We start from the raw sequence: 26,725 nt of genomic DNA on the forward strand, positions 1-26,725 counted from the left end.
CCCTCTCCCTAGAATCCTGAGCCCCCCAGCAGTGCCCTCTCCTGGAATCCAGCTCCCTTGCAGTATCCTCTCCCTAGAACCCTGAGCTCCCCTGCAGTGTCTCCCTAGAATCCTGAGCCCCCCAGCAGTGCCCTCTCTCTAGAATCCTGGGCTGCACAGCCATCTCTGGCAGCGCCACAAGGAAGCCTCCCCATTGCTAGGAAGGCACAATGGTCTGGAGGAAGAACCAGCACTCTCCCCAGGTTTCTCTCTTCCTGACTGCTGTGAATGTTTTGTCTTCTTGGAACGGTCCCCAAACCCCACTTCTTCCTTAATATTCAGGCAGCCCCTCATCTAGCTCCATAACTGACTTTAGATGGATTCCACTTCCCAAACCACAACTTCTTCCCATCCTCTCCAGAGGTCCATGAAAAGTCGACGCACAACCACGCACATAAAGACAGTGATGAAAAAAATCCACAAATCAGAGCAAACTTTAGATTTTTTATTAGGCTTTTGGCAGTACTTTCTGAGTGTTTGCGCAATGAATGAGTTTCTCGCTGATACCATCTTGCCATGGTGCCAAACAGCACATATGCATTTTAAAAATGTAATTCAAGCTCTAAGGAATATGAGTTTGGATTCAGAATGCAATTTAAAATACCTACCTATCTATTCGTATATACAGTGACTACTTGGAACAGATCCACATAAAAGAGGTGGAGTAGAGAACAGTTTCACAATAAATAATCGCTTCTCTAAACTGTACAAAATTCTACCAGCAAATCAGCCACTTTCATTTCCTCAAGATAGGTCATCATTTTTATACCTGTAATAACTTATGAAATACGCATAGAGAATTTAACATTTGGTCAAGGCCAATGCTCTGTCATATACCATCTTAAATGTCTCCATACAGGGCCCTGGACACCCAACTCAAATGCCATTTCTTATCTCTCTGTGGCCGGGTGGGGAGATGGGTGGCCTCTCCCCTGCACAGGCGACTTTACATGGCAGGGCCACATTTCCACACTCATGGTAAGCTCAGCTCGGCGGGAAGAGAGCAGCTGAAAGAGATTTTGAACTGTCAGGCGGTACAATTCCCAGTTGTTGCCAATTTATATAGATAAACAGGAATTTACATAATTTACAAAGAATTTGTGTTCATGACTTATTTTGAAGCCATTCCCCAAAGATCCACATTTATTCATGAAAGCAAATATTCAACCTAATAGCCTTGAGCTGGGGCTGTCTTTATAGTTGGCTTCCTGCAAACAAGGCCTGGGAACTCCATTGTGTAGCGTCCTGGTGTCTATACAGAATACAGAGGGTCAGTCACTGAATAGGAACAAGCTCCGTATTGCAGATACTTTCTCCTTTTCTTGTCACAAACATCAAGGATCCTTTTTTCTTCTTCCTTCATTCTTTTGAGATACATTCTTTTGGTGGGTATCAAGCACAGCTGAAAATTTCTCTGACAAAATCCCATAAGCTTCAAATTCATAAACTCCTGTAGAGCTATGATCTGTGTCTAAAGCTGCTGCTCGTGGCCCTCACTGACATACACCATGCAGCCTATTCTAGGCAAGGATATGAAAGTCACATGCTTCTGTTGCACGGGCATTTTGCATTTATTTCAAGATGGACACGTGTTTACATTTGCAAAGAGTTAGCTTGGAGTCCATTTATTCTCCAAGAGAAGTCATGTCAAAAGCCAGTAAGTGGCTTTCCAACTTGCCAAACCTCTCCAAAAACAATTTCCTGCGTGAAACCGGAGCTGCGGGCGTCATGCTCTGGGGCACATCTGGGATCATTTTACCCATTAGGAAAACTGGGGTCATTTGGATTTGGGCATTCTTGCAGTGGGGGGTATTGTTAAGTGGGGACTCTTTGGGTGGGTGTTCTGCCCCAGGCAAATTCACTCCTTGTCTGTAAAGAGGTGGAAATCTGAACTGTGTGTGAGCAATGACAGAAGCCTCCCAAGACCAGGATGCTTCAGGCCTGTCCTTCTAAGGGGCTCCTTCCTCAAAGAGGCAGCGGGGGCAGGTAGATGGAGCAAGGGCGAGTCCACTGCTGGGCACGAGCTTTGGATGGTGGAGGTCTAAAGCCTGCTTGCTTTGTCTGTCCTTGACTTCAACCTATCTTGGGGAAAGGGGGCAAAAGAAAAAAAGAAAGGTATGTTATGAAAGCATAGCTCTGTAGCTTTGTGAAGCTGAAAAAGGGAACGTCTTCTTACTGCCTCTCCAGCCTGTTCCCTGATTGGAACTGTACGTACCCTCTTCCCAGTGCTTCTCAGTAATTTCCGAGCCTACCACCAGACTGGAAAAGTGTGAAAAGAACACCACCAGCAGACAAGGCTGCTGGGAGCCCTCCCGCAGCCTGGCTCCATCTTTGATTATCACAAGCTAAGGATGGTGGCAGCTTCCACTCTGAGAATGCAAATCTGGGAATTACTAACTTGAATCTTGCAAGAAAGCAAGAACATTGGCTTAATAAGAAACTTTTTCTTCCCAAGCAAAGCTTCTTACTAGAGCTTTACGTGAGTCATAGAGACCTGAAAGAACCACTTTTCCAGGCCCTGCTGGGACACCTGCACCACCAATCGCATCTTTTGAACATGTGACACAGAACAGTAATAATCACCACAACAGCAAAAGGATCTGTGTGCTTCTCCTGTATAGGGCTCCCTTCTGGCTGTTCCCTGAGCACACTCTGGGGCCTTTGTACTCACTGGTTCCCCCGCCTGAAATCCCTTTCCCTCACTCATCCCTATGGCTCCTCCCAGCCTTCCTTCAGGTCACCTGGTCAGAAAGAGGAGGCCGCGTCAACCCAATCTCAAACTGCAATCACCCCACGCTTCCTACCCCTGCCGTGTCTTTTGTTATTCTTTGCAATCTCACTTTATATTGTACATGTTTGCTGTCTGCATCCCCCACTAGTTAAGCTCCATAACCTTGTTCCTGCTGTGTCCCCAACATCGAGAACCGTGCCCAGCCCACAGCAGGTGCCCAACAAGTCTTTGCTGAACGAATGCATAAGTGAATGAATAAATGATGCAATGGATGGATGGGTTTAATTACATCCCGCCCTCACTGAGAGGAGCTTTGGTTTGGGGTGAGGGAGAGAAAAAGAGGAAAAAGAATGAAGAGGCAAAGTGGGACCATCTGGGTCTGACTCATGCTCTCCCGGGCTCTGTCTCTTCCGCCTCGGCCCTCCTCCTCCCGCTCCATTTTTATTATGGATGCTGACAGATCCCTCTCTGGACTAGACTAGAAGCGATCTGCCACCAATTTGGAAAGCCTCCTGTATACTGAGCATGGTTTCATCTTCCCTTGATCAGTCTCTGTAGAAACCCAAGCCACCTCCAGGCTATTATTATGAACATAAATTACCATCCCGTTGCAGATGTGCTGCTGAGTCTTAATAACGACTTCTGATTGATAGAATGACAAATAAGCCCAGTTTGACTACAGGAACATCAGGATCTCTCATACAAAAAAGACAAGTGGGTTAAAAAAATAATAAAATGAACTGGAGAACCAAGGGACCCTGCTGTCAAGCTGCTGTCATTCACCTCGGCCCGGAATCAGCTGCTGAAAAGAAGAAATGATTTTTTGGGGGAGAAAGAGCACATGTTGCTAAGGAAGCAGAGGCAAAGCGTGGGCCTAGGCAGGGCAGCCTGCGGGGCCTCTGAGAGTGGTGGTTGGCTAGCTTTGTCCAGGCCAGTGAAATCCAGGCAGGACATCACTGCCCAGAGCCACAAGGGATGCAAGGGCTGGCTCCTAGGACACAGAGCAGGGTGGCCAGGGCCAGGTAAGTGACAGCAGCTGTCCACAGCTTCAGCCTGCTCTGCCCCCAGAAACAGTCCACCAAAGACACCACTGCCTGTGGGTGTAGCATCCCATGAGATCTGGGGTTCCCACTGGGCCAGACCAGATGCCATCCCCTCAAAACACCGTCCACCCACCCCCGAAGGAATGACACATCGCATCTTCACCTCCTTTGACACAGGCCTCTGTTGGCACCTCTCACCTTCCCTTCCTCTTCTTTGTCTGTTTTTTCTGCCGTCCTTGAATTACTGTGGGGAGAGAGCTGGTTTTAGTGAATCAACCTGCCTTTCCCTGTGGCTGGTTTTTCGGTGTCAAATTATGACTGCCTCTTCCCCACCAGTGAGCACATTAGTGCGTTCCCCAAGGACCGCGTCTCAGGCACAGTTTCTGAAGGCTGAGCGCTCAGTGGGTGGATTTCTACCAAAGTACAGAATATGCTCACCACTCAGTTATTCACCGGATGTTTAAACGCCCAGAAGGAGGGAAAAACCATGCAGTTCACACTGGGTTTTGCAGATGGCAGATCGTGGGGTCCTGAGCGCTACCGTCTGCCTTGTTGGGGTGTTGGGAGCTCACCCCTGCCTACGTCTCTTTTGTGTGCATCCGGGCAGCTCACCTACACCTGCTCCAGGAAGGGTTTTGAAAGGGCTGATCTGCCTGACTGGCTTCATGAATCTTGGCCCAAAGTTAAGAAAAAGAGGAGTAAGGAGTATTAACAGGAATACCTGTTAAGTGAATAACAGCTCAAAGCCCCTGGGTCAAACATGGAGTCTGCCTGTTGGTCCCATTCAACGTGATCTACAAGCTTCCCTAAAGCAGCCAGGACAGACCACAGGGTCTCAAACTTGGGGGCCCCCAGGGGCTACAAAGTAAGATAAATTAGTGACACAGGTAAATGGATATTGCACGTCCTACTCAAACATGAGATGCCCCCGCTCAGTTCCAGCTGAGAGCGGCCAAAGAGGAGAGAGTCTCTGAGACCAGATGGTCCTACGTGCTGGGTTTTTGTTTTCGGTTTTGTTTTCCCCAACAAGCCTTTTGCACTTTTATGGGCTATTTTTGAGAAGGCTAAAAACATGCATTTGGCAGGGGTTAATTCTTCAACCTTTTAAGTGTGGCAACTTATTCAGATTTTCACAAACTGCTGTACAGGCCAGAAAAACATGTCTGGAAACCAGATGCAGCTATGGCCACTGTGAAGCCTCTTTCCAAAGGGCAGCAAGCGGGTGGGCACGCTGCATCTCCTGCCCTCCTGATGCTGAGGACCTGGGTCTTTTCTGGGCTCAGCACCTCCTTTCTCTGGCCCACAAGATGACAGTGGGTCAGGATATGACCGAACCATCCTAGACCCTCCTTTGAGAAGCCCCTGGCCTGGCCCTGCCAAGGGTTGATGCCTATCTGCAAATGAGTGAAACTGGAGGAGGGTCATACCTGCTGACGTCCAGAGTTTGGGTGCAAAAGTGCAGGCAGGCCTTGTCATATCTCCCCACACAAGCGCAGCGCGAGTGTGGTCGATGCGAAAGCTGCAGGTTCCCTGGAAGCAGCCCCGCAGACCTCTTGCCCCGGAAGCTTCCTCTGTAGTTGGACAGTCCATAGGGCACGGTCTGTCTGCAAAGCACAGGGTAATGTTAGGCAAGCACACGCAGGCCTCCCTGCTCAGGGCCCCCAAGGGTGTGGAGCGAGAACTGCTGCTTGGCTGAAAAGGTCTCAGAAACTGGTGTTCACATCCTCCCTGCTACAGCTCTGGGTCTTAGGAAGGTTCTGGAGTGAACTGTGCACTCCCTGCCCTCCGCAACCCCCAGGAAGAGAGTTGGGGCTGAGGGCATGGAAGGACATGGAGGGTCTGGGTAGCTGGGTAGAGTCCAGCAGGCATCTGGGCATGTGTGCCTGCACTTGTGAGGCCCTTAGCCTCACCCGAGGCACCGGCTGCAGGTGTGGCCTGAACGCCCCAGGGCTCGGCGCTCTGTGAACATGGGTGGGCTTTCATTCTCTTCAAGACCAAACCATGGCTGGCCTAGCTCCTCTGGGCCGGGTTCTGCTCCTCGGCTCTGGAAGTACCATCTGGGCCTCCACCTCTCTTCATGGAAAGCCGAGAAATAATTAAAGACAACCATAGCACCCTTTCCAGAGGCTTTTCTTCCTATGCCAAGGGCATGTGGGGCAACCTACATGCTGGTCCAGGTCTTTGCCCTGATCAGACCACCTGCCTACCCCACAGCCTGAGGCCAGAACTGGGCCTCGAACTGAGTTTCTTCCGTGTGCACAGCAGGCCTTGCAGTTTGTGCTAATGAGAAGACGGCAAATGCAATTACAGTCATTAGAGATGCATCCTGGCCTCTGAAAGTTGCTTCCTCATCAGAAGGAACACTCCGTGCCCTCAGAGAGGCGGGCAAGGGCCCAGCCATGTGGCTGAGAGTGGAGCCAGCCTCAGAAGAGCCACGTTATGAAGAAGGCTTGAAAGTGTTTACCAATTTCATTTATGGTTGGTGTTGGCAGGAGGAGTGTAATGGAGTGGTTCAGAGCAAAACCCATGAAACCTGGTTCTAATGAGTGTGCACATCCAAATCATCACTCCCCAGAGAAGAAGGGGGCGCCTGCCAGGCAGTTCAGCGGGAAGAAGTTAAAAGCAGATTCTTAACTTACTAGCATGATTTGAGGGACAAATTACTAATAGCTAGAAGAAACATGTGGCCAAATCCACTTTTTCAATAAATCTTGGTTTTCTCACTAGTCCCCAAAGATTAACCACCTTGGTTTCCATGAACCCCACTTCGTAGTAGCAATTATCCACTTCAAAGGGAGTCCTGACATCCCCTCTGCATTTTCTTTTTTCTTTCTTTTTTTTTTTTTTTTTTTTTTTTTTTTGAGACGGAGTCTTGCTCTTGTTGCCCAGGCTGGAGTGCAATGGCACAGATCTCAGCTCACTGCAACCTCCGCCTCCCTGATTCAAGCAATTCTCCTGCCTTAGCCTTCCGAATAGCTGGGACTACAGACACATGCCACCGTGCCCAGCTAATTATTATTGTTATTATTTGTATTTTTAATAGAGATGGGGTCTCACCGTGTTAGCCAGGATGGTCTGCATCTCCTGACCTTGTGATCTGCCCACCTCAGCCTCCCAAAGTGCTAGATTACAGGTGTTAGCCACTGCACCCAGCCCCACTCTGCATTTTCAAAATAAAATCAAATTGAATTTCTTTTCATTTGAATCACACACCATAAAGCCTTTTTGAGGCGGTGAGGGCAAACTGGGCAAGGGCGCCTCACAGTCTCCCTGCTGGGTTGGACACAAGAGCCTAAAACTGACCCCGCCCTGTTTTTCAACTCTTGTTCTCCCCGCTAACTCCTTCCCACCCAAGTTCCTCGAGAAACAGAGGTGGTGGGTTCCCTCCAGGCAGAGACAGGCTCCACTGATGAGCCGTCTGTGCTCAGGAAACGGAGACAGAGGGCAGGATCCAGCCCTTTACTGAGCCAGTTTTTTCTCAGGAATGGGAAATGGGGGTAAGGGGTGCAGCAAGACACAATGTAGACATTGTTTTGAGGCAGGGTTTGGCTAAAGGTGTATTTTTCCAGTAATAGGGCCACATTGAATCTCTAAGTGTTGACATTAAATCCAGACCCCATTTCTCGGTGAAAATTACACACAAGGAATAACAACGCTCCCATTTCTCCATCAACAGTGAGACCTGCAATTTTGAAATTGCTATCAGCTGATTATGCATTTACACACGTAGAGCCACTCAACTTGAGCAAAAACACTCTAAAGTGTTTTAAGTAAGGAAACAAGGCAACGTGGTATTTGTTAATAAAGACAGGCTTAGCACTTCCCCAAACGCCAAGCGCAGCAAAGTGCTGGTATGCAAATGAAACCTGGCAGTTTCAGAGAATGTTTAGAGTGGCAGGGCCCCCCTCCCCTCCCCCACAGCCTTGAGGCACACAAACCCCTCCACCAAGGCCTGGGCCTTCCAGGTTTGCATCCTGCTGGCTCACCTGTGCGGAGGTGAGGGAAGCTGATGGCCCAGCAGGGCCTGCCCCTGACATTGTAGAGTATGGAACAAGAGTTCACAATGGAGGCCCACCTCCCACAGGGCTAATCATTTAAAGGTTTCAATCGATCTGATAAGCCCTTAAACGAAAAAGTGTTATCTCCTGTATCTGGACAACTGTGGCTTCCAAACACCTTGCAGGTCCAGCCTTTAATTTAGAATCCTGGGCTCCTGGCCATTCCGTATTGGAATGTGGTGGAGACCCAGCACCTTCTCTGCCATCCTGCTCCATCCCACACCAGCGCTGGCTTCAAGCACTCCCCGTGGATGCCCCAGGCTGCTTCCCTGTAAGCAGCTGTCACCCTGCAGGCCTGCAGATATGTACCCGGAGCCCTGCTCACCCCCAAGTGTCAGGCCCTGGAGGATGCCTGTGCAGGCCCTGGAAGTGGTCTTGGGGGATGTGTGAGTAGGGAATTCCAGCCCCTGAATACCTGGAACATGGTCTTGAAGAGGGTGCATTTGGCTTTCAGTCCCAGACTCTTGCAGTGGGGTGGGAGGCATGGCCAGAGTGGTGTCAGAGGCAGTCCTCTAACCCACAGGGCCCAGAGTTGCGGTGTTTCTTACCCAAGTCTAAAGGCAGATTACCGGATCCTCAAAAGAGAGGGCAGGTCTTTTACTTCTTTTTTACCCACCATGGGCCTCACACAAGGCCAGGCGAACAGATTATTGATTGAGAACTGATAGTTCATGGTGAGATCATTCTAGTCTGGCAAGACTGGATTCTTTTCACCCTAAAGAGTTCAATAACCACAAAAATCACTGAAAGAATCTCCAACATTTTTAAGCATCCACTATATACGCAGTATCAATGTAAGTGTCATAGGACACAGAAAGGCGTATCCCTATGTGTCCATGCCTTCAGGAGTTATATGCTGTTGGACTACGAAAACAGGTAAAGGAAAAAAGGCCAGTAGGTACAGGTATGTGCAAGGTACACACAGAGACACATGACCTGGTAATACTGTTCTTATGTTACATGATGATCACTTCACCCTCTCAACAACTTCCTGGTCGACAAAAGGGTGGTCGGACAAAGCAAAGGAGACACTGCATGGAAAATACTTAGCAAAGTGCCATAAGCAAACAGCAGCTACTACTGTTATTTATCTGGTCTGGGAGGTCAAGCGAGTTGTATCAGGAAAGTTCCATCTACTAAGCCTGGCATTTGAGATGTTTGACTTAGCAATAAAAAAGGGTAATAAGGAACCCAAGGCCACAGGTCACCTCATTCGACACCACCTTCTTACCGAGGTCTGACGCTAGATTACCAGCTCATGAGCGCTTCTATTTCAGTTGTGATAACGTACTCATATCTCATGAGCCTTTATATTTCATTTTTGTACTGCTTCGTCACTGGCTGTTTACTGAATAGTGAACAGGAAAGACCTAACAGTGGACCATGAACGTGAAATGAAATTGGCCAAGAACCTTTGATCAGCATGCCCTGCCCAGTGGTTGGGGCCTATTGCTCTGTAATACAATGGAGTTTTCAGAATACAATCCTTTATACAAGTAGGCAGCTCTTCCATCTGTTCATGTCTCAGTTATAACACAGAGCTCCATGCAAAAGAAAAGCAGGTGAGAAGATTAATCCAAATACCCTTAGAAAAAACAAAATACCCTCTAGCACACCTACATATGCAATCTCTGGTGTTGTGTGTGTTCATCTAATAAATTATCACTCAACTTATGTATTCAGGACATTCATTATTTGATTGGTGACATCAGAGTCTTATTTATCAAAAGTTTCTTATTTGTCACATTTTTCCAAACATCATGTCTAAGTATTATTAAATATTAAATTCCCAAATCTCCCATATTCATTCTTCATCTGCAACACCACACTGAAAATGCTTTATTTCTCTCTACAAGAAGTTTCTGAATAAGGAAAGCTGACTTTTGTTTTAAAGATTCTGTTTTTAAGTTCCGTGTTGCCTTTTCATAAATGAATTAATACTCTCCATCTTTCTGATCAGGAACCTGGCCTGTATATCTGAAGCTTTTAAAGAAGAGACACAGGTATTCCCACTGACCAGATTCTAAATTCTTAGGAAAGCTTATCAAACTGTCATTCCCTATTGAAAACCCAGTTTTTATTCCACCCACCACAACTGAATAGCATTCAACAAATACTTGCCAACTGCTTTTCAACATGCAGGTGCTGGACTAGACTCCGGGTGAAACTTATGAAAAGACAGACAAGGGGCGGGGCCCTGCACACATACACTTTTAATCCAGTACTGAGGTTAGCAAATTGGCATTTTTGTCAGCTTTTTACAGTCAACAGTGTTTTGGTTTTGGTTTTGTTTTGAGACAGAGTTTCACTCTGTCGCCAGGCTGGAGTGCACTGGCGCAATCTTGGCTCACTGCAACCTCCGCCTCCTGGGTTTAAGCGATTCTCGTGCCTTAGCCTCCCAAGTAGTTGGGACTACAGGCACATACCACCACACCCAGCTAATATTTTTGTATTTTTAGTAGAGACAGGGTTTCACCATGTTGGCCAGGATGGTCTCAGTCTCTTGATCTCGTGATCCGCCCCCCTCAGCCTCCCAAAGTACTGGGATTACAGGCGTGAACCATAGTGTTTTTTGTTAAATCTGGAAATTTCACATAAACATCCCAATTTCCAGCTTTTCTTGAAAATTGGAAGTTGTGCTAATACCAACCTCATATTCCAGCATGGCAGCCAGGTAATGATGTCAGAGACTGGGCGTAAGCCCTTCATTCTGCCCCAGTCCCCACCATTTTCAGTAGTTTTATACCTGGCCCCATTCACTCATCTTTTTTATGTGTCTGGCCCTCAGGAGCATCTGAGTTTACAACTCCTAGTCTAGTGGTTTATTCCATAAAGCGAACGCAGACAGGTCAGATGACACATGAACAAAATTAGTACCTGATACTATTTTCCTCTTTACAAATAGAGGTGTTGTTTCATTTAAATAGAGGTATTGTTTTCATTTAAAAAGCCCAGCTGGTGACTTGAGTGTCTCCCCAACAAATAGAACATGTTCATGTCACACTTACGATACATGTCAAGTTGATGATTTACTTCCTCGGTTCACATTTTTCCTTCTGAACTGGGAAAGCAGAGGCAATATTGCCTTTTGGCCCAGGGGACATATTGTACAGAAAGCGTGGCTCTGTGACTTGTCCTGTGGCCAGGAGGAGGAGAAACAACTGTTTCCCACTGGCAGACAGTCAGGAGGCAGCCCCCAGCTGCCAGGCACCAGCAGTCATTGGACACCACCTCCTGCCATTCCCTGGAGAAACAACTTCTAGACCCTTGCACGCTTTCTAACTACAGCTCGATTTCAGATTTTATTACATTCCCTAGAAGGCATCCCTCATCAACTCTCCCAAGCTTAGAAATGTCTGCCTGGGCAGGGAGAAAAGTGTCAATCACCTTTATTTACCATCCGTAATCTGAACCAGTTAGAACGTGGCTCTAATGAGTAAGACAGGGTGAAATAGGAAGATTAATCCAAATACCCTTAGAAAAAACAAAATGCCCTCCAGCACACCTACATATGCAATTTCTGGTGTGGAAGTGGCTGACTATTCAAAGGCCCATGAAAGGGATCCTCTGCTTCAGCAAACATCCAGCAGACACTGCTACGCACGAACACATGGAGACAAAGGGGAGGGATAGGACCAGGAACAGGGGCACCTGCACTCCAAGGACTGAGAAGCAGGGAATTCTCTGCAGCCGGAGGCCAGCATTGGTTATTTTTGTCTCCTAGGATCCAGTCTGCCATCTTTTCTTTGGAGAATTATCCCCCTCCCATTGTGTGAGGTCCCTGGGGGACAATCAGTCGATGGGCCTCACCTACCTCTGCCTGAGGACTGGTCAGGAGACCTAAACTGGGCCAATCTGACTCCCTCTCTCCCGAGACTCCTGAGAGGGGAAACTCGAGATCAGAAAATACTCTGGAGCTATGATTTGCCAAGCGGCCCCACCTCCCCCCGCTTGTCCACTTGGTACACCCCTAGACCCCCAATCCTGTCCTAGCACCCCTCCTTTCAGAGCCTAGGGTTTCTTCTCACCTCCAGTCTGTGAGCTTTCCGGCATCCTTCCAATAAACTCCTCCTGTGCTTTGCCAGCTAGACTACGTTTCTGTTGCTTGTGACCAGTGAACTCTGGCTGACCCTGGACCTCACTTTCATGAGATGGCAACCACGGCCTCTTGGGTGTAAGAGGAAGGCTTGTAGTCTCCCCAGCTGCTGAGGACAAGCAAAAATTTTCTTCACTGCAACAACACAAAAAAAAGCATGTTCAAAATCAGGACAAACCCAGCACAGTCAGCTGACTGGAGTCCTTTCCCCCAGGTGTGCGCACTGTGAAATGTCTGCCCTCCACAGGTGGAAGCAGGCTATGCCCCTCCTTTCCCCTAGGTGTGCCCACTGCCCACTGTCTGTCCTTCAGCAGGTGGAGGCAGGTATGCGATCCCTTCCTTCCAGGAGGCTCGGAGCCCACCCCCGGACACTCATTTGACCACCTCAGAAGTTTTGTCCTCTACTGAACTTATTCCTTGCCCACTCATCAAATGCTTATGAATAGTCTGCTGTGGGCCAGGTCTTATGCCAGACAGCCCATGGGGTGCTCTTCCAACCTCCAGGAAAGAAAATAGGCCAGGAAACATAGCTCCTCAGTGACCTCATTATACAAGCAGAGAACACACACGGGCGCTTTCTGGTTCTAAAGAATATTATACAAAGCTTATGCTTCCTAAACATCAGAACAGTGAACCGGCAATTCATAGCTTTACTTCTGCTGCAGAAAATTCTCACGGTTTAAAGTTGGGAGGACCCAAGGCAGACCGTTCATCCCACCACCCCACAAGATGGGAAGTCCATCTCCTGCAGCCTTCTGAAAGAGCCCATGATTCTAGAATATTTGGAAATATCAAAAACAGTGAGCAATGTGCTGTGGGTTAATTGTCACCTTTTTAAAAAATACACTCTCTCCCCCTCTTTTCCCCCTCAAAAAATCTTTGGAATTTATCCAGGACTTGGCTGTTTGAGAATTTTAACAGTATCACCTACATTTTCAAAAAGAATACTGAGCATTGACCCCTACCAATCAGACCTAAGAATGAGGGTCAGTTCCTTTGTTTCATTTAAGAGACGGTGTCTGGCCCAGGCACAACCCACTGGCTCAGCAACAGCAAGACCTTGTCCAGCCGGAGCCACTGGTTGTGTCTGCCCCATTCACCTCTCCGTCCAGGGCAGCTGACACCATGTCTGGCTCAAAATCAGGTCCCAATATCTCAAAAATAAATACCTGTTAAATGAATGAATGACTAAGATCCAAATCAGCCATCACTTCACGGCCCTACCCAGTGTCCCATACGACGTTCTTGGCTGACTCAATGGATCTCTACTTATTTTGTCCTTAATCAGCCAGTCTTTGAGGGGTTTTCCTAGAAAACCTTCTAGATTACTGTGGCCTCTAGATTACTTGAAGTGGAAGAATTATGTCTTGGCAATAACTCCTGCAGGCCACATCAGCACCTTGGTGAACAAACTAGGCTGCATCGATGGGTAAGTTAGCAGAGGCAAAACAGAGGCTTTACTAGGCTGGCAGACCCGGGCTTCTAGTCCCAAGGATGACTCATTCACAGGAAAGGTGGGCACCTTCCCTCTGGATCTGAGAAACAAAAGGGTTGACTGGGTCTCTCCAGGGTCCCTCTGGCTCCAAACTCCACTCAGATATTTCCAAAGGCCCTCACCATCCCTTGAATATCACTAAACAGCACAATCACTGGAGAAGGTCTTAGACCTTTGTCCCAGCACTAACACCAAACTCAAAGTGTGGTGCTCCACCCCACCCCAGAGAAGTGGTTCCCAGGATCTCATCAACTGTATTTAGAAAGCTTTAGCCCAAACTGTTTACACTCTTCCATGGCCTATTACCATAAGGCTGAGATTAAAAAGAATCTCAAAGTCACAGAATTTATCATCCCGTCAGCTCATTGGACCGTAGACATATTCCTCCCCTAACACAGGCACCCGCACACTTAAGGATATTTGGAGGAAGCACCAGGGGGTCAAAGGAAAGGAGAACAACAGAAAAATAACTCTGTTTTTGTTATGTGGTGTGGGATTTTCAAGACTTATGGTTAAAAAAAAAAAAATTAGAGAAACAAACTCCTCCAAAACGTGGGGAATTAAGCTGTCTATGGAATCCTACAGATTAGCAGGTTTCCCTCCATCTGGTACAACCCAAATGCATCAAATGAGTTAGGCTAGAGTTTCTCTCCCCAGCCCCCAGTGACCCTGCTGAATTCCAGGCCGAATGTAGGCATGAGAAATCCGTGGCTGCCTGGCCCAGCCTCATTATAACTTTATGCAAAGCTGCAGACAGACAGGGCTCAAAATAGTTCCCAGCAGTGGAAAGAGAAGAGGGAAAACAGGGAGCAAGTGTTTTCGTAAGGATGGGGGTATGTGCAGAGGGATTAAAAAAATGCCAACACCATCATACATGCCTTTGAATAAAGAAAGCAAGAGAAGACACCCTTGCTAATTTTCAGGAGATACCAGGTTAAGGATGGAAAAAATCTTCATGAGCAAGACTTACGCTCACCACCACAATGACTGTAAAGATACACTCATCTTCCACCCAACCTAATTGTCTGTGTCCTTGCGTAATGTCCTTTTGGTAGCTCTGTCAGAGGTGTTCAAACCACAGCAACTCCATCTTGAATAGGGGCTGGGTAAAATGAGGCTGAGACCTACTGGGCTGCATGGCCAGAAGGTGAGGCATTCTTAGTCACTGGATGAGACAGGAGGTCCCCACAAGACATTGGTCACAAAGACTCCCACTAATAAAACAGGAGGTGGAAAAAAAAAAAAAAAGATGGCCAAAATCCACCAAAACCAAGATGGCAACCGAAGTGACCTCCTGTTGTCCTCACTGCTCATTATACGCTAATTATAATGCATCAGCTGCTAAAAGACACTCCCACCAGTGCCATGACAGTTTACAAATGGCATGGCAACATCAGGAAGTTACCCGATAAGGCCTAAAAGGGGGAACCCTCAGTTCCAGAAATTCATGAACAACCCACCCCTTGTTTAGCACATGATCAAAAAATAACTGTAAGTATTCTCAATCAAGGAGCCCATAGCACTGCTCTATGCAGCAGCCATTCTTTTGTTTCTTTACTTCTCTAATAAATTTGCTTTCGCTTTACTCTATTGACTTGCCTTGAATTCTTTCTTGCATGAGGTGCAAGAACCCTCTCTTGGGGTCTAGATCGGGACCCCTTTCCAGTAATAGCTCCAACAGATTTATCACTTACCTCAAACTACTGAGTCTGTATTAGAGACACAGGCTTTATCCTCAAACAAGATGCCAGGACTGAGATTAAGGTGAGGCAGGTGAGTAAGTGCAGCAAGCTCAGGGCTGGATCCTGCCTTTATTAAAAATAATATTCGGTCGATTATGAATTTTTTGCACTCATTTTGGCTTTCTGAAAACAGTGCATGACATTTTACTTGTTTTTTCCTACTGAGTTTTTGGTGCCTCCTGAAAGTTTGTACGTGAGGGAATGCCTCACTCTCCCCAGTCTATTCCCAGCCCTGCAAGAGACCCATGGAAATCAGATTTCCAAAAACCCAGAAAAGTTACATGGACCTCTGCTGTCTCATGCAGTTGCTTCTGACTCTCGGCAGAGCTATTTTACACTCCGCAAGCCATGGGGCGAAACTGTCCACCAGCGGCCAGTCATGTCATCAGCCATGTCTGTTAGCACCTTTCTCATCAACGCGTATGAAATGAAGCTGTTTCTAGTTTTTAAACTGAGCTGGGGAACAGGCCTCCCTGATGGTTCTGTTCCTGAGTTACTGTTTATTAAGAGCTCCCTCCAAATCTGCCCTGAGGAGGCCATAGAAGAAGAGGCCAGTGCTTCCAGGCCTGTGAATGTCCCCAATTTCTCCCAAAGCTCTTGGCCCTCCTAAGACTCTGAGGTGGGGCAGATGAGAAACAGAGCCGATGCCTCATCCTGTCTGTCTATTTTTGGGAGGACTGGTGGGTGAACCAGGGTTCAGAAGCACCCAAAACTATGCAGACAAACAATTCATTCACGTGTGGCCATCTGTAGTCAGCCATGCTCTGCCATTTATTTTCCAAGTGCAATTAATTTCTATTCCAAAGTGCACAAAAGTCTGTGTGTATATGTGTGTGCCTTTACAATTTTGAGGAACTCTGTTTCAACTGAAACACCACAACGAAGGAGACCAGGTCACTTTCTCATGCAAAACAGAGACCATCCATTTCCTATACACTGGAACACGGGGCGGTGCCGTAGATAAGGTCACCCTTTACAGCTCCCCCTCTGAGGTTTGGAAATGGAATTATAAAGCAGCAGCATTGTTTGCCTCCCAGCTTCCTTTGTTTTAAATTCTTGCAGGAACAAACATAACCAGACACATCAGAGCCTTTCATCTGCCTTCAGATTTAAGGCCAAGTTCCTCACTGTAATGGCCCTTTCATCTAGCAGAAATCCAAATTCTCCCTTGGGGTCACACAGGGTCACAACCTCTTTGTACCAAGTTTTCTTGCTACAAATCAAACTGCCTTCCAGACTCAAGTCCCTGTCTCCCAAGTGGAGATTAGTTGCATTCCACCAAGTCTGTTTTTGTTCCTGGACCACTCACCCCTCCTGCTGACTCGGGGCAGAAAACGGGCTTTCTGCCTGTGCATCCCCAACAGAAAAGTCCTCGTAGGACTGACTTTTCCAAAAAACTGCGAAATTTAGCCCTAAGTCCCTCCAATTTTAAAGAAGTATCTTGCCATCCAGTGTTCTAAGAAATATGCCACTCCAACTCAAAACTGGTACCCAAAAGTGTGCTAATTTCTAAGGAAGAGATAGAAATGGTTATGTGAGAGGAAAAAACTCCTGAAACCATGATCAGTCAGAACCTCAAGCTCAGGGTCCCTTTTAGTCTGGCCAACACCCTCTTCTTTCACATGCCTGTCAAAAGCACATCATGAAATGATGTTTTCTAAACTGATGTCTGTGGGATTTCCTCGATTGCTTCCTGGTGACTCCCAGTTGGTGACACTCACTTCAGTCCTGGGCAATGTTGGGTGAGGTCGGAAGTGAGGCTACTGGGGCTCCATGGGGTCCTCAGCTGCAAATTACAAGGCATTATATCTACTCTGCTGGACGTACCAAGGACATGAGAGCCGCAGATGCCCCACAGAGCTCTCAGCATAGGTGTTTAACAAAGAGGTACTAAACAGATCATTCCTATTCTCCTGAACTGACACCCTAATCACCCCAATCACCACCCCTACCTCCTATTTCACAGACACAGCCCCGGACTGGTGGCCGCAAAGAGCACCATGCCCCATTCCTGAAAACTTCCAGTGATTTACCAAGGGGAGAGGGAAGCAATAGAAAGCAGAAAGGAGGGGCTGGAAGGGCGGGACTGAATCTCAGCCCAGCCCAGCAACCTTTGACCACAGAGTCTTTATCAGGCTCCTTATCAGCAACAGCAGACAGCCAGGCACACCTTTTCCCAGGGTCTATAAGCCTTCTGCTAATTGAGGCTAACAGACCGTCCTGCAGGGGACAGGGTGGACAGGCTTCCTCCGGGGCACTCCAGGAGCTAAGATCACAGTCAGATGGTCCAAGGAGGTGGACCCCAGCAGCACTTGAGAAAGGACTTTCTACTCACCAGCCAGCATCCTCCAGTCACAGGATGGGATATGGCAGAAGGACTGGTTCTGGCCCAGGAAGGGCTTCTGCAGGGCTGGAGGTTGTGTTGTTATCATTGTGGCCACCGTCTTCAAGACGTTGAGTGTTTACTAGATTATAGGCACTGTGCTAACCAAGCCCTGTGTACTTTCTTGTGTCATCCTGAAAACATCTTTCCTCATAGAGTGCTATCTACTCCCCCACTCTCTAGATGGGGACACTGAAGGTCTCAGAGGTGACATCTTCTAAGTGGCAGGTCCAGATTCCAGCCCAGGCATTTGAGCCCACAGTTGGAGCTCTTAACCCATGCAAATGGATCTGTTTCTCCTCCACAAGACAATTCGGATGAGTGGGCCACAGCCCCATTTCTTTCTAAACCCCAGGAGTCCCTAAACCATAGTGTGAAACTGGATCTGCAAAGAAGAGATGGATTTGAGCAGCCCCACCTCCTATGTCTGCCCTGCTCCCATAACCACACCGAGAAACAAGAAGACAGAACAAGGCACGCAGCAGCAGCCAAGAAAAGAAAAATCCTGCACCAGGAATGCAGCTCATGGCCTGGGGGTCCCTTGCCCTCTCCCCCAGACTCAGCCTCCTCTGTCCCAGCATCTCTGACATCAGGACAAACCTTCTGGTTTGCTTGGAGTGCACACTCAACCAGCCCCTCTTACCTGCAGAGAACCCACCAAGGGCTCTGGTAGGCTAAAGAAGAGTCACGTGCTTCTATGCAAGCCAAGGCTACATTTCCAGAATAAAATTTAGGACTTGTGATGGAACAAGAATTTGGGCTTTGCCCATGTCTTAACATATGTCAATAAAAATAATCTTGCAAAAGGGCAAATATATGATTACATAGAATTATACATATGAATCATCACTATCAAAAAGAACAACACCCCGGCCCTCACAATGTAACAAGACCAGATCTCTACAAAAAAAAAAAAAAAGAAAAATTACAAAATTAGCCAGGCATGGTAACATGCACCTGTGGTTCCAGCTACTCAGGAGGCTAAGGTGGGAGATTCGATTGAGCCCAGGAGTTCAAGGATGCAGTGAGCTATGATCACATCACTGCACTCCAGCCTGGGCGACAGAATGAGACACTGTCTCAAAAAGAACAAAACCATGCTGAATCAGTCACGGATGGGGAACCATGTCTTTTATTCATTCTTGAGTCCTACAGCCCCACTCGGTACTGACCCAGGTGAGGCACTCAGGGAAAACATATTGAATGAAGGAAAGCAGGAGTCACCTAAGAAGGCACATTAGTCACCTAAGAAGCCCATGTTGGGAACATGCACACAGGGGGAGGCTTACAGGGCAGGCTTCAGGGCCAAACTTCTGGGCTGGCAGCCCAGTTCCCTACTCACAAGCTCTGCAACCTTGGGCAACTGACTCTGCCTCCTGGGCTCAGCTTCTTCCTGTAAACTACAGGGACAAGAGCATCCAACTAATGCGGCTATCATGCCGATCCCATTAGATGACATGAGGTCACAGTCATGGTCGGCCATCCTCACCATCCATGCATGGCATCAGAATTAGCAGCAGACTATTCATGACTCCTTTCCAAAACCATGATGGCAGAAAGACTGGCCCTCTGCCTCAAATGGCCACATGTCCAACAACGATACTGCCAGGTGTGGCCCACAGGTCAGGGGGACTTTTTTCTTGTTTGAGGTGGAGTCTTGCTTTGTCACCCAGGCTGGAGTGCAGTGGCGTGATCTCTGCTCGCTGCAACCTCCACCTCCTGGGTTCAAGCAATTCTCCTGCTTCAGCCTCCCCAGTAGCTGAGATTATAGGCACACATCGCCATGCCCAGCTATTTTTCATATTTTTAGTACAGACGTGGTTTCACCATGTTGGCCAGGCTCGTCTCAAACTCCTGACTTCAAGTGATCTGCCCACCTCAGTCTCCCAAAGTGTTGGGTTTACAGGTGTGAGCCACCACACCTGGCCCAGGGTGACTTTTATCAGGATCCCAAAATCACCTTCTGGTGCTCAGCTGGCTCCTCATATTCGGGAAGTTGGGGTTCCAGATCGAGCCGTTCTATTGGGATGTTCTAAAATTTGGAATATCTCTTCTTGAGACCATGCCAAGATGCCTTTCTTGAAGAATATAGAAGGCAAAGTCAGAATTTGTGACGCTGCCCTTTTGTGGTAGAATACATTAAAATGTAAGTTTAAATGTTTTGTTTTTGTTTCATTAATTATTATTATTGTTATTATTTTAACTCTTTACGCCTTTAGGGGAGAAAAGAACTCAAAACAAATGGCATTCCTGCTGGATTAAGTTAAGTGTGGCTTGCTCCATGGCAGCCTGGGAAGCCGGCCTGGGCATTTTGATAGGAGCTGATCAGACTGTTGGGATTAGGAGAGACCCGGCAGCTCACTGTCCTGGAGTGGCTGATGTCTGCACCTTCCAGAGGGTCACAGAGAGGCAACGGCACCTCCTGGTTCGAGGCCACACAGATAGTCACGGCCAGGACTCAGGGGTAGCACTCTAGGGTTCTGAAGTCTTCTCCACAAGTGGAGATTGTAAATCCCAAATTTTCCACCATGGTCATGATTCCCAACATCCTGCCCTGTTCTTTTCGTAACTACATTCCTATTTGCTAGCCCATGTGTGTCAGATTTTGGTTTAGAAAATCCGGTCACCATCCAGCATCGCAATGCCTCCCTCAGATGTCCTTAGAGGGATGAACAGGTGTAGGATCCCTCAGCCCATGGGTTGGGGAGGAACACAGTGGGGCTCTTTGCTGGATGCTTCACAGCTCAGTCAGCCATTGGATAAACAGGTTTTCAGTCTTCAGCCAGGCTCTGAGGGGCTGGTCCGCCGTGAAATGTGGTTCGAGCTGATATCCCCGTTATGGGTCACTATAGGTGTCAACTTTGCTAGGCTACTGTGCCCACTTGTTTAGCCAAACAGCAGCCTAGATGTTGCCCTGAAGGTATTTCTGACATGTGATTAACATTTAAATCAGTAGACTTTGGGCAAAGCAGCTGACCCTCCAAAATGTATGGGCCTCATCCAATCTGCTGAGGGTCTTCACAGAAAAGACAGGTTCCCAAACAGAAAAGAATTCTGCTTCCAGACCTCCTTGACATCAATTTCCTCGGGAATTTTCAGCCTGCTGGCAAGCAGATTTCTGGCCTGTGTAGCCCCCACAATCGTGTAAGCCGAATTCATAAAACCTCTCTTTCTCTCTCTCCATATATATATTTCTGGAGGGACATTGCCCATAACTTCTGTCTTATCCTCCATAAAAATCCATGGCCCCCAAGAGCAACCAAATATTTCCTTTGGCAACTACACTTTTGATATATGCATAATCTGCACACACACCCCCTGTTGGTTCTGTCTCTCTGGAGAACTCTGTCTCCTACAGGACCCAGCTACCTGGTATCTGTTTCTTCAGTCTGCTCATAGAGAATAGCCGCAGTGTACAAGGACATCAGCACACGGACCTCTTATTCACCACCTGTCCCCTTACTATCTTATTCTTGGCAAATTTTCCATGACAATAGGATGGGATATGTTTTTCTCTGATTTGGGACCTTGTTTTTGTTGGCAGTGGTGGGATGGCTTGGGGACTGTTGGGGACAGCCAAGGAAAGGCTAATGGAAATCATGCTAGCCCACTGATGAGCTGTGATCCCAGCAGCCCTGGTGGGGCAAGTATAAATTTGGTTCCTCTTTGGGGCCATGGACTCTTGGGAAGACATCACAGAACTTATGGGCAACATCCCCAAGGAAAATTCTCTTGCCCATGACCGTCTACAGGGATGTGCAGGCCCCTGAAGAGCAGCCAGGCACCTGGAGAAAGAGGCCTCCTGTGTGGGAGAAGGCACTGGAGATTTAGGGGCTCAGCAACAGCAAAGATGAGCCAGAGTCCCTAGGTTGCAGGACTTAGCCATAAATCAACCAGCATTTCCCGAGTATCTGTGTCATGCTGGGTGCTGACAGAAAGGGCCGACCAATCTCGGGTCTGGAAGGACTAAGGAGGCGAAGAAAGCAGGAGGGCCAAAGGGACAGCTGAGGAATCTCAGACCTTCTTTCCAAAAGAGACTTAAGAGACCAACTAGTCTCTTGAACCTGAACTAGACAGTTAACTTTCCTCGAGGAGATGCAAAGCAGGTCTCGGTAGTAACTCCCAACATGACTCCTGCAGCATCTCAAATCCTCAAAGGGAGCAAAAATGACCGTACTCAAGAAATTTCTGTCCAAGATCAACTAGGAGTGTTGATCCTGTCTTCACATAGTTGGATGGGCAGTGGGAGAACTCTGAAAGGTGAAAAGCACCCAAAGTTCAAGACCCCCAACTGAGGCACAAGAATCAAGGCTCCTTCTAGTGCCCAGAGCAGCCACTGCTGGGATAGGCAGAAATCACACCTGGTGGAGAAGTGCGGAGAGCGAGGCCAGTCCATGAATGAAGAGGACATGACAGCAGGAGAGGGGAACACGCGAGAGGTGGGGTTGCGATCTAATGGGGAGACAGAACCACTAGAAAAGACTGTGTCACCCACTACCATGGCCTCTTTTGCTCAATTCAGTGATTTTTTTTAGATTCCTCCCTGTCACTCATGTTCCCTGTCACTATAGCCCATTTTCTCAAATTGCAGTCTTGTCTGAGATATTTCAAAGATGACAAACAGACCTATCTACACACCTACAGAGTTTCAGAAAGGAAGGGAAGGAGAGAAGGAAAGGAAAGAAAAGAAGGAAAGAAGGGAGGGGGAGAGGGAGGGAGGGCAGGAGGAAGTTTGGAGGGTAAGAAAGAAAGGAGGGAGGCAGGAAGGGAGGGAAGGAGGCCATTCAGGAAATTCTGCCTCACAAAAATTATTTCACCTGTCTCATTTCAAAACGCTCAAGTCTGGCTATTGTCATTTTGGTTTCCCAAGTAGCTCAGGGGACGCCCAAACACCAGATTTAATCCTTCTTTCTTCGTGTTTAAATTGAACCGGGGTCGGGAAGGAGGGGAAGAGGTAAATCACACTTGAGGGGGAAAGTTATGAAGTTGGCTGTCCTGGAAAAAGTCAGAGATCCACAGCTTCATTTCAGGACAAACTCAAAATCATGAGACAGGACTTCAAACAGATGGCAGGGTGCACGAGACAGAATTTTAAACAGATCACAGGGTGTTGGTTGAGACTCTCGGACAAGTCTCAAGTCATCGCTTCCTCCCCAGCCAGTGCTCTGGGGCTTGGTAAACAGCAACGAACGAGATGGTCTCTAAATCCTCTCCCGCCTGCCCACCACCCCAGGTCCCTGCCTGTCATTCCGTTAGCTTTCTTCTTTCTCCTTCTAGATTCACAGCTGGGGATTCTGGCCAAGACAAGAACTCAGCTCCTGGTGACCGCCCAGTGCCCTCCATTCTATGAAGTGAATTTGATCACAGCACAATGACACGGGATAAGAATCAGAAAGGGCTGTGCCAAGGTGCAGGGGCTATAAGGAAAGGTGACTCCCATTGCTGTCTGAGGATAAGAGGCAATTGATGATGGCCCAACACTCACGGTTTCTATCTTCTCCACAAAGGGAAAGAAACAGGGAGGTACCTCCCATCCTCTAGGTGGACACAGCCCAGCCAGCAAATCAGGGTATCACGACCAGCTACAGAATTTGTGGGACCCAGGAGAAAATGCAAATGTGCAGCTTTTGGTTCAGAAAGTATTAAGGATTTCAAGACAGTGACAGCAGGACTTTAAGCCAAGCTAGAGTCTGTCTGAGTGCGGGACCCTGTGCAAGTGTCCTGCTGGCTCAACGTGAAGCCGCCCTGCCTGCCCTTCGAGCATGATGGCGTGATGTTCCAGACCTATCCCAGATGTGATTAGAGGTCTTGTCCCCTGGTCTGAAAGACATTCCACCCCTCAGGTTTACTACCCTCCTCTGCACTTCATTTTTGAGGTGCTGATGACACAGGTAAGTGAGCCCCATCAAAGCTGCTACCGAGGGCTCAGAGATTACAGGGCTTGGGGGTAAAGCTAAAAGTGAGGAACCTGAATCAAGATGGCCCCAGGACACGGTGGCAAAGCTGCCTTTCCAGACTTCCAGGGGTTTGCATTCACAACCGTCTCTGAGTTCCCAGCTAAAAATCCCTAATAGGGTACAAGCAGGAGTCCCAAGAGATCCCACGAACACCCAGGGAACAGAACTTAGAGGCATCTGATCCAAGTCCCACATCTTAGAGATGGGGAAGCCAATGCTGGAGGGTTGGTGACCCAAGCAAGGTTAAGCCCTCTGGATAGCTTGCAAGATGATGTGTCAGAGGGAGGGGCTCCCTGAACAATGGGAGTCATCAAAGCCTCCCCTGTCAGAGCCACACTCTCTCCACATGGCCCCAGGAGAAGGCTGACTTCCCCACAGGGCAAATCCCAAGACAAATTCAGGTCTAGGCCCTAGGGTAAGAGAGTTCCTAAGGACTGCGGGAGAGAAGGGAAGGCCCTCTGTGGCCGTGGCAGTGGGTGACTGGAGCCAGACTGTGGAAGGCCCATGGATGACTTGATGTGAATTGGCCCTGCCTTGGCATCCAGCAGGGCCCGCAGGGAGGAAGGGAGCCCATCCCGGGGGAATTCCACCCTGAGTGGACTGCGCAGGTTCTATCAGGCTCAGCTAAAGCCACGCTTAGACTCCCTGGAGACCAGGATGCTTTCAAGGAATTTTAAAGCCCTTGGATCCTGGTGGAGTCAACAGTGAGTATGAGCCCCCTTAGCACCTGGGGAATGAGATAAACTTTCGGGGCTTTCTCTATCTCAAAAAAGAGGCTCAGAGAGACTTCTCAGGTATCTAATCCCCCTGGTCAGTTCACTTCACTCAGAGGCAGCACCCCCCCCCACCCACCCCCCTTCCACAGGATCAAAGTCAGGATTGAGTTTCTCTTGGGCCAGGCCCTCCGGGGGATGTGGCTCACACCCCTGACCTGCAGAAGAGACCTGGGCTGGCAGGAGGCCACAGCAAGAGCTAAAGGCTGTGCCAGGGCAGGCTCTGGGCTGACTGAGCGGGGCTGGGGTGGAGTGAGGTCCTCCTGGAAAGGCGCAGATGTGGGCCTGGTCCGGGAGCCATGTTCCTCACCACGAAAGGCTGACTTACTCGGGAGTGTTGATCCAAATGATGTCCAGGTGGCAATAGTAGACACACTCCTTGTCCTTGTAGGTGAAGCACGTGCAGCGCCTGGATCGGTGGTGCTCAGGGGCCCCCTCCGCCACCTGCTCCTGCCCAGGACTTCCAGGGCTTGGACCCTGCAATGCTGTCGGGGCCACAGTCCCCTCACCAGGGCCAGCCACAGTCTCTTCACAGTCGCCCTCAGATCTGGCTGCAGTGGGGACCTGGGACACGCCGCGCCTGCCAGCATCCCCAGACTGGGAGCAAGGCACCAATCCTGCAGGAGGCAGATTAAGGGGCTCCTGAGCTGAGTGTGCAGACCCCTCAACACCCGCCACCCCCAAACACCTGAGGAGGGGGGTGGAGCAAGCAAAATGTCTGCAAAATCTCCAAAGCTCTGCGCAGTTTCTGAAAAGTTTCCAAGCTATCTGCACACTCTGTGAGAAGCTTGCAAACTATTTGCACCCGTTGAAAACTTGCATGCATATTGCATACTTTCTGAAAACTTTGCAAGTTTGACACAGCCTCTGAATAGTTCGCAAACTTTCTGAGAAGTCCCCAATTACATGAAAAATTGACCAAATCGGCCCAGGCAGCAGGTCTCCAGCCAGTGCGTGGGCTGCAACCCCCAGAGCCCGTGGGGGTAGTCGTTGAGCGCCGCTTCTGCTCCCCAGCCCGCCCCCAGACGTCTTCAGGAGTGCAGAGCCCAGGCAAGAGTTTGCTCCCGGCAACGCACATCTTCTGCACGCCTCAGGTCCCCCGCCCTGGGTCCTTTTGTGTGCGCTCGCGCCAGGAGAGGCGCGCCGCCCCGTGCGCTTACCTGCGGCGGAGGTCACTGTGAGCCCGAAAAGGAGCCACAGCCCCGGCTCCATGAACCCAGATCAGGCGCCGGAGCACAGGACCAGGAGGACGGCCACCTGTGGCCGCGAAAGGGCACTGGGGCCAGGTACAGCTGGCCTCGCCCTCCAGCTGTGGGGGTTCGAGGCCGGCCGATCGCTCTCAGTGTCTCCAGCTCCAGCCACGAGTTGGCTGCGGCGGTCATAAACTTTCAGAGCGCGCTGCCCATCCCTGTGCGGAGCTGGCCGGCTGTGGCTCGGGCTTTTCTGGTTTCTGCACCACCCCCGTCGCCTCCCCGCCCCCCAGAGGGGCTGGAGCTGCCTCGCGGAGCCTTTGAACCCGGGCGCACTGGGGGTCGCCTCCCAGGCGCTGGGGGGAGCTGGCCAGGAGCGCAGCGGCCCGAGGCGCACCCAGGACAGCGAGGGGCGGGGGCGGCGTGGCGTGGCGCGGCTGGGTGGGGTGGGGGCCGGGACAGCTGCCAGCTGCTGGAAGGCCACGAGAGCGCGCGCACACACGCACACGCGCACTCACAGGCGCAACCCCGCCCGCCAGTTCGCTGCTCCGGAGTAGCAACCCCCCCCCACCATCCAAGAGCAAGAACAGATGAGAAAAAGCTGTGCTCAAGGGGCGTTATCTTTTCTATCAGGGCCTGAGGGAAAGACACATTTCTCAGTGTTCCCCGAGTGACACCTTCCCCTTGAAGAGCCTGCTTGCCAAGGAGCTCAGTGTACTTTACACTCTTGACTCACGCCTCAGGCTGGCTCCCTACCTCTCCCAGGAGTTCAGAGCCTGCGGGTGGGGCAGTGGCCTGGGGGCAAAGTCAACAAAGATCCTGGGTTAGCGGTCCTGGGGTGTCCAGGGATTCCTCAGCCATCCCCGCAGATGGGGTGGCTTCAGGGGAGAGTCGGGCTCCTCTCCCTAAAGGCCAAGTTCATTCACACAACCGTCCCCACCATGGGAAATGGCCTTCAAGAGCCCCCTATTTCCTTCATAGCCTTCCAAGTCCTGTGTGTGGGAGACTGTCCCCATCTCCAGCTCAGATAAAAATGTCTGAGACTGGGAAGCCCTCCTCACTTCTCAGGGCACTCGTGGTCAAAGGACCCTCCTTTCATAACAGATGGAGTTGGGGGTGGGGGAGCGGCAGTGGTTCACATCTGTAATTCCAGCTCTTTGAGAGGCCAAGGTGGATGAATTGCTTGAGCCTGGGAGTTCAAGACCAGCCTGGGCAACA

General features: G+C 49.2%; 2 protein-coding genes across 5 annotated transcripts in view; one reads left to right on the plus strand and one right to left on the minus strand.

The window, feature by feature from the left end:
• Window positions 1–26,725, plus strand: part of ATP5F1E (ATP synthase F1 subunit epsilon) — a 558,621-nt gene that overhangs the window by 261,620 nt on the left and 270,276 nt on the right. The window lies entirely within an intron of this gene.
• EDN3 (endothelin 3) lies at window positions 464–25,915 on the minus strand. 4 transcript variants are annotated; one of them, XM_050745562.1, is made up of 6 exons: window positions 25,478–25,915; window positions 24,646–24,934; window positions 11,900–12,102; window positions 5,241–5,417; window positions 4,012–4,057; window positions 464–2,117 (listed from the first exon to the last, which is right to left on the minus strand). In XM_050745562.1, the coding sequence occupies exons 1-6, from the start codon at window positions 25,527–25,529 to the stop codon at window positions 2,081–2,083; spliced, it is 804 nt and encodes a 267-aa protein (XP_050601519.1). In that variant the 5' UTR covers window positions 25,530–25,915; the 3' UTR covers window positions 464–2,080. The 4 variants fall into 4 exon arrangements, with proteins under 4 accessions (XP_050601519.1, XP_050601521.1, XP_050601522.1 ...); XM_050745563.1 differs by having other exon boundaries at window positions 2,021–2,117; window positions 3,977–4,057; XM_050745564.1 differs by lacking the exon at window positions 11,900–12,102.

The sequence above is a fragment of the Macaca thibetana genome, chromosome 10 (genome assembly GCF_024542745.1).
Source record: "Macaca thibetana thibetana isolate TM-01 chromosome 10, ASM2454274v1, whole genome shotgun sequence".
NCBI classification, from domain to species: Eukaryota; Metazoa; Chordata; class Mammalia; order Primates; family Cercopithecidae; genus Macaca; species Macaca thibetana.

Excerpts from the sequence above, each read along its gene's own strand:
- EDN3 (XM_050745562.1), bottom strand. The coding sequence starts at position 25,529 with ATGGAGCCGGGGCTGTGGCTCCTTTTCGGGCTCACAGTGACCTCCGCC. Across the intron at positions 12,103-24,645 it reads ATTTGGATCAACACTCCCGA|TGAAGAAAATTTTTGCTTGT; the intron begins GTAAGTCAGCCT and ends GTGTTGTTGCAG. Across the intron at positions 4,058-5,240 it reads CAAACTCTGGACGTCAGCAG|TAATTCAAGGACGGCAGAAA; the intron begins GTATGACCCTCC and ends CTCTCCCCACAG.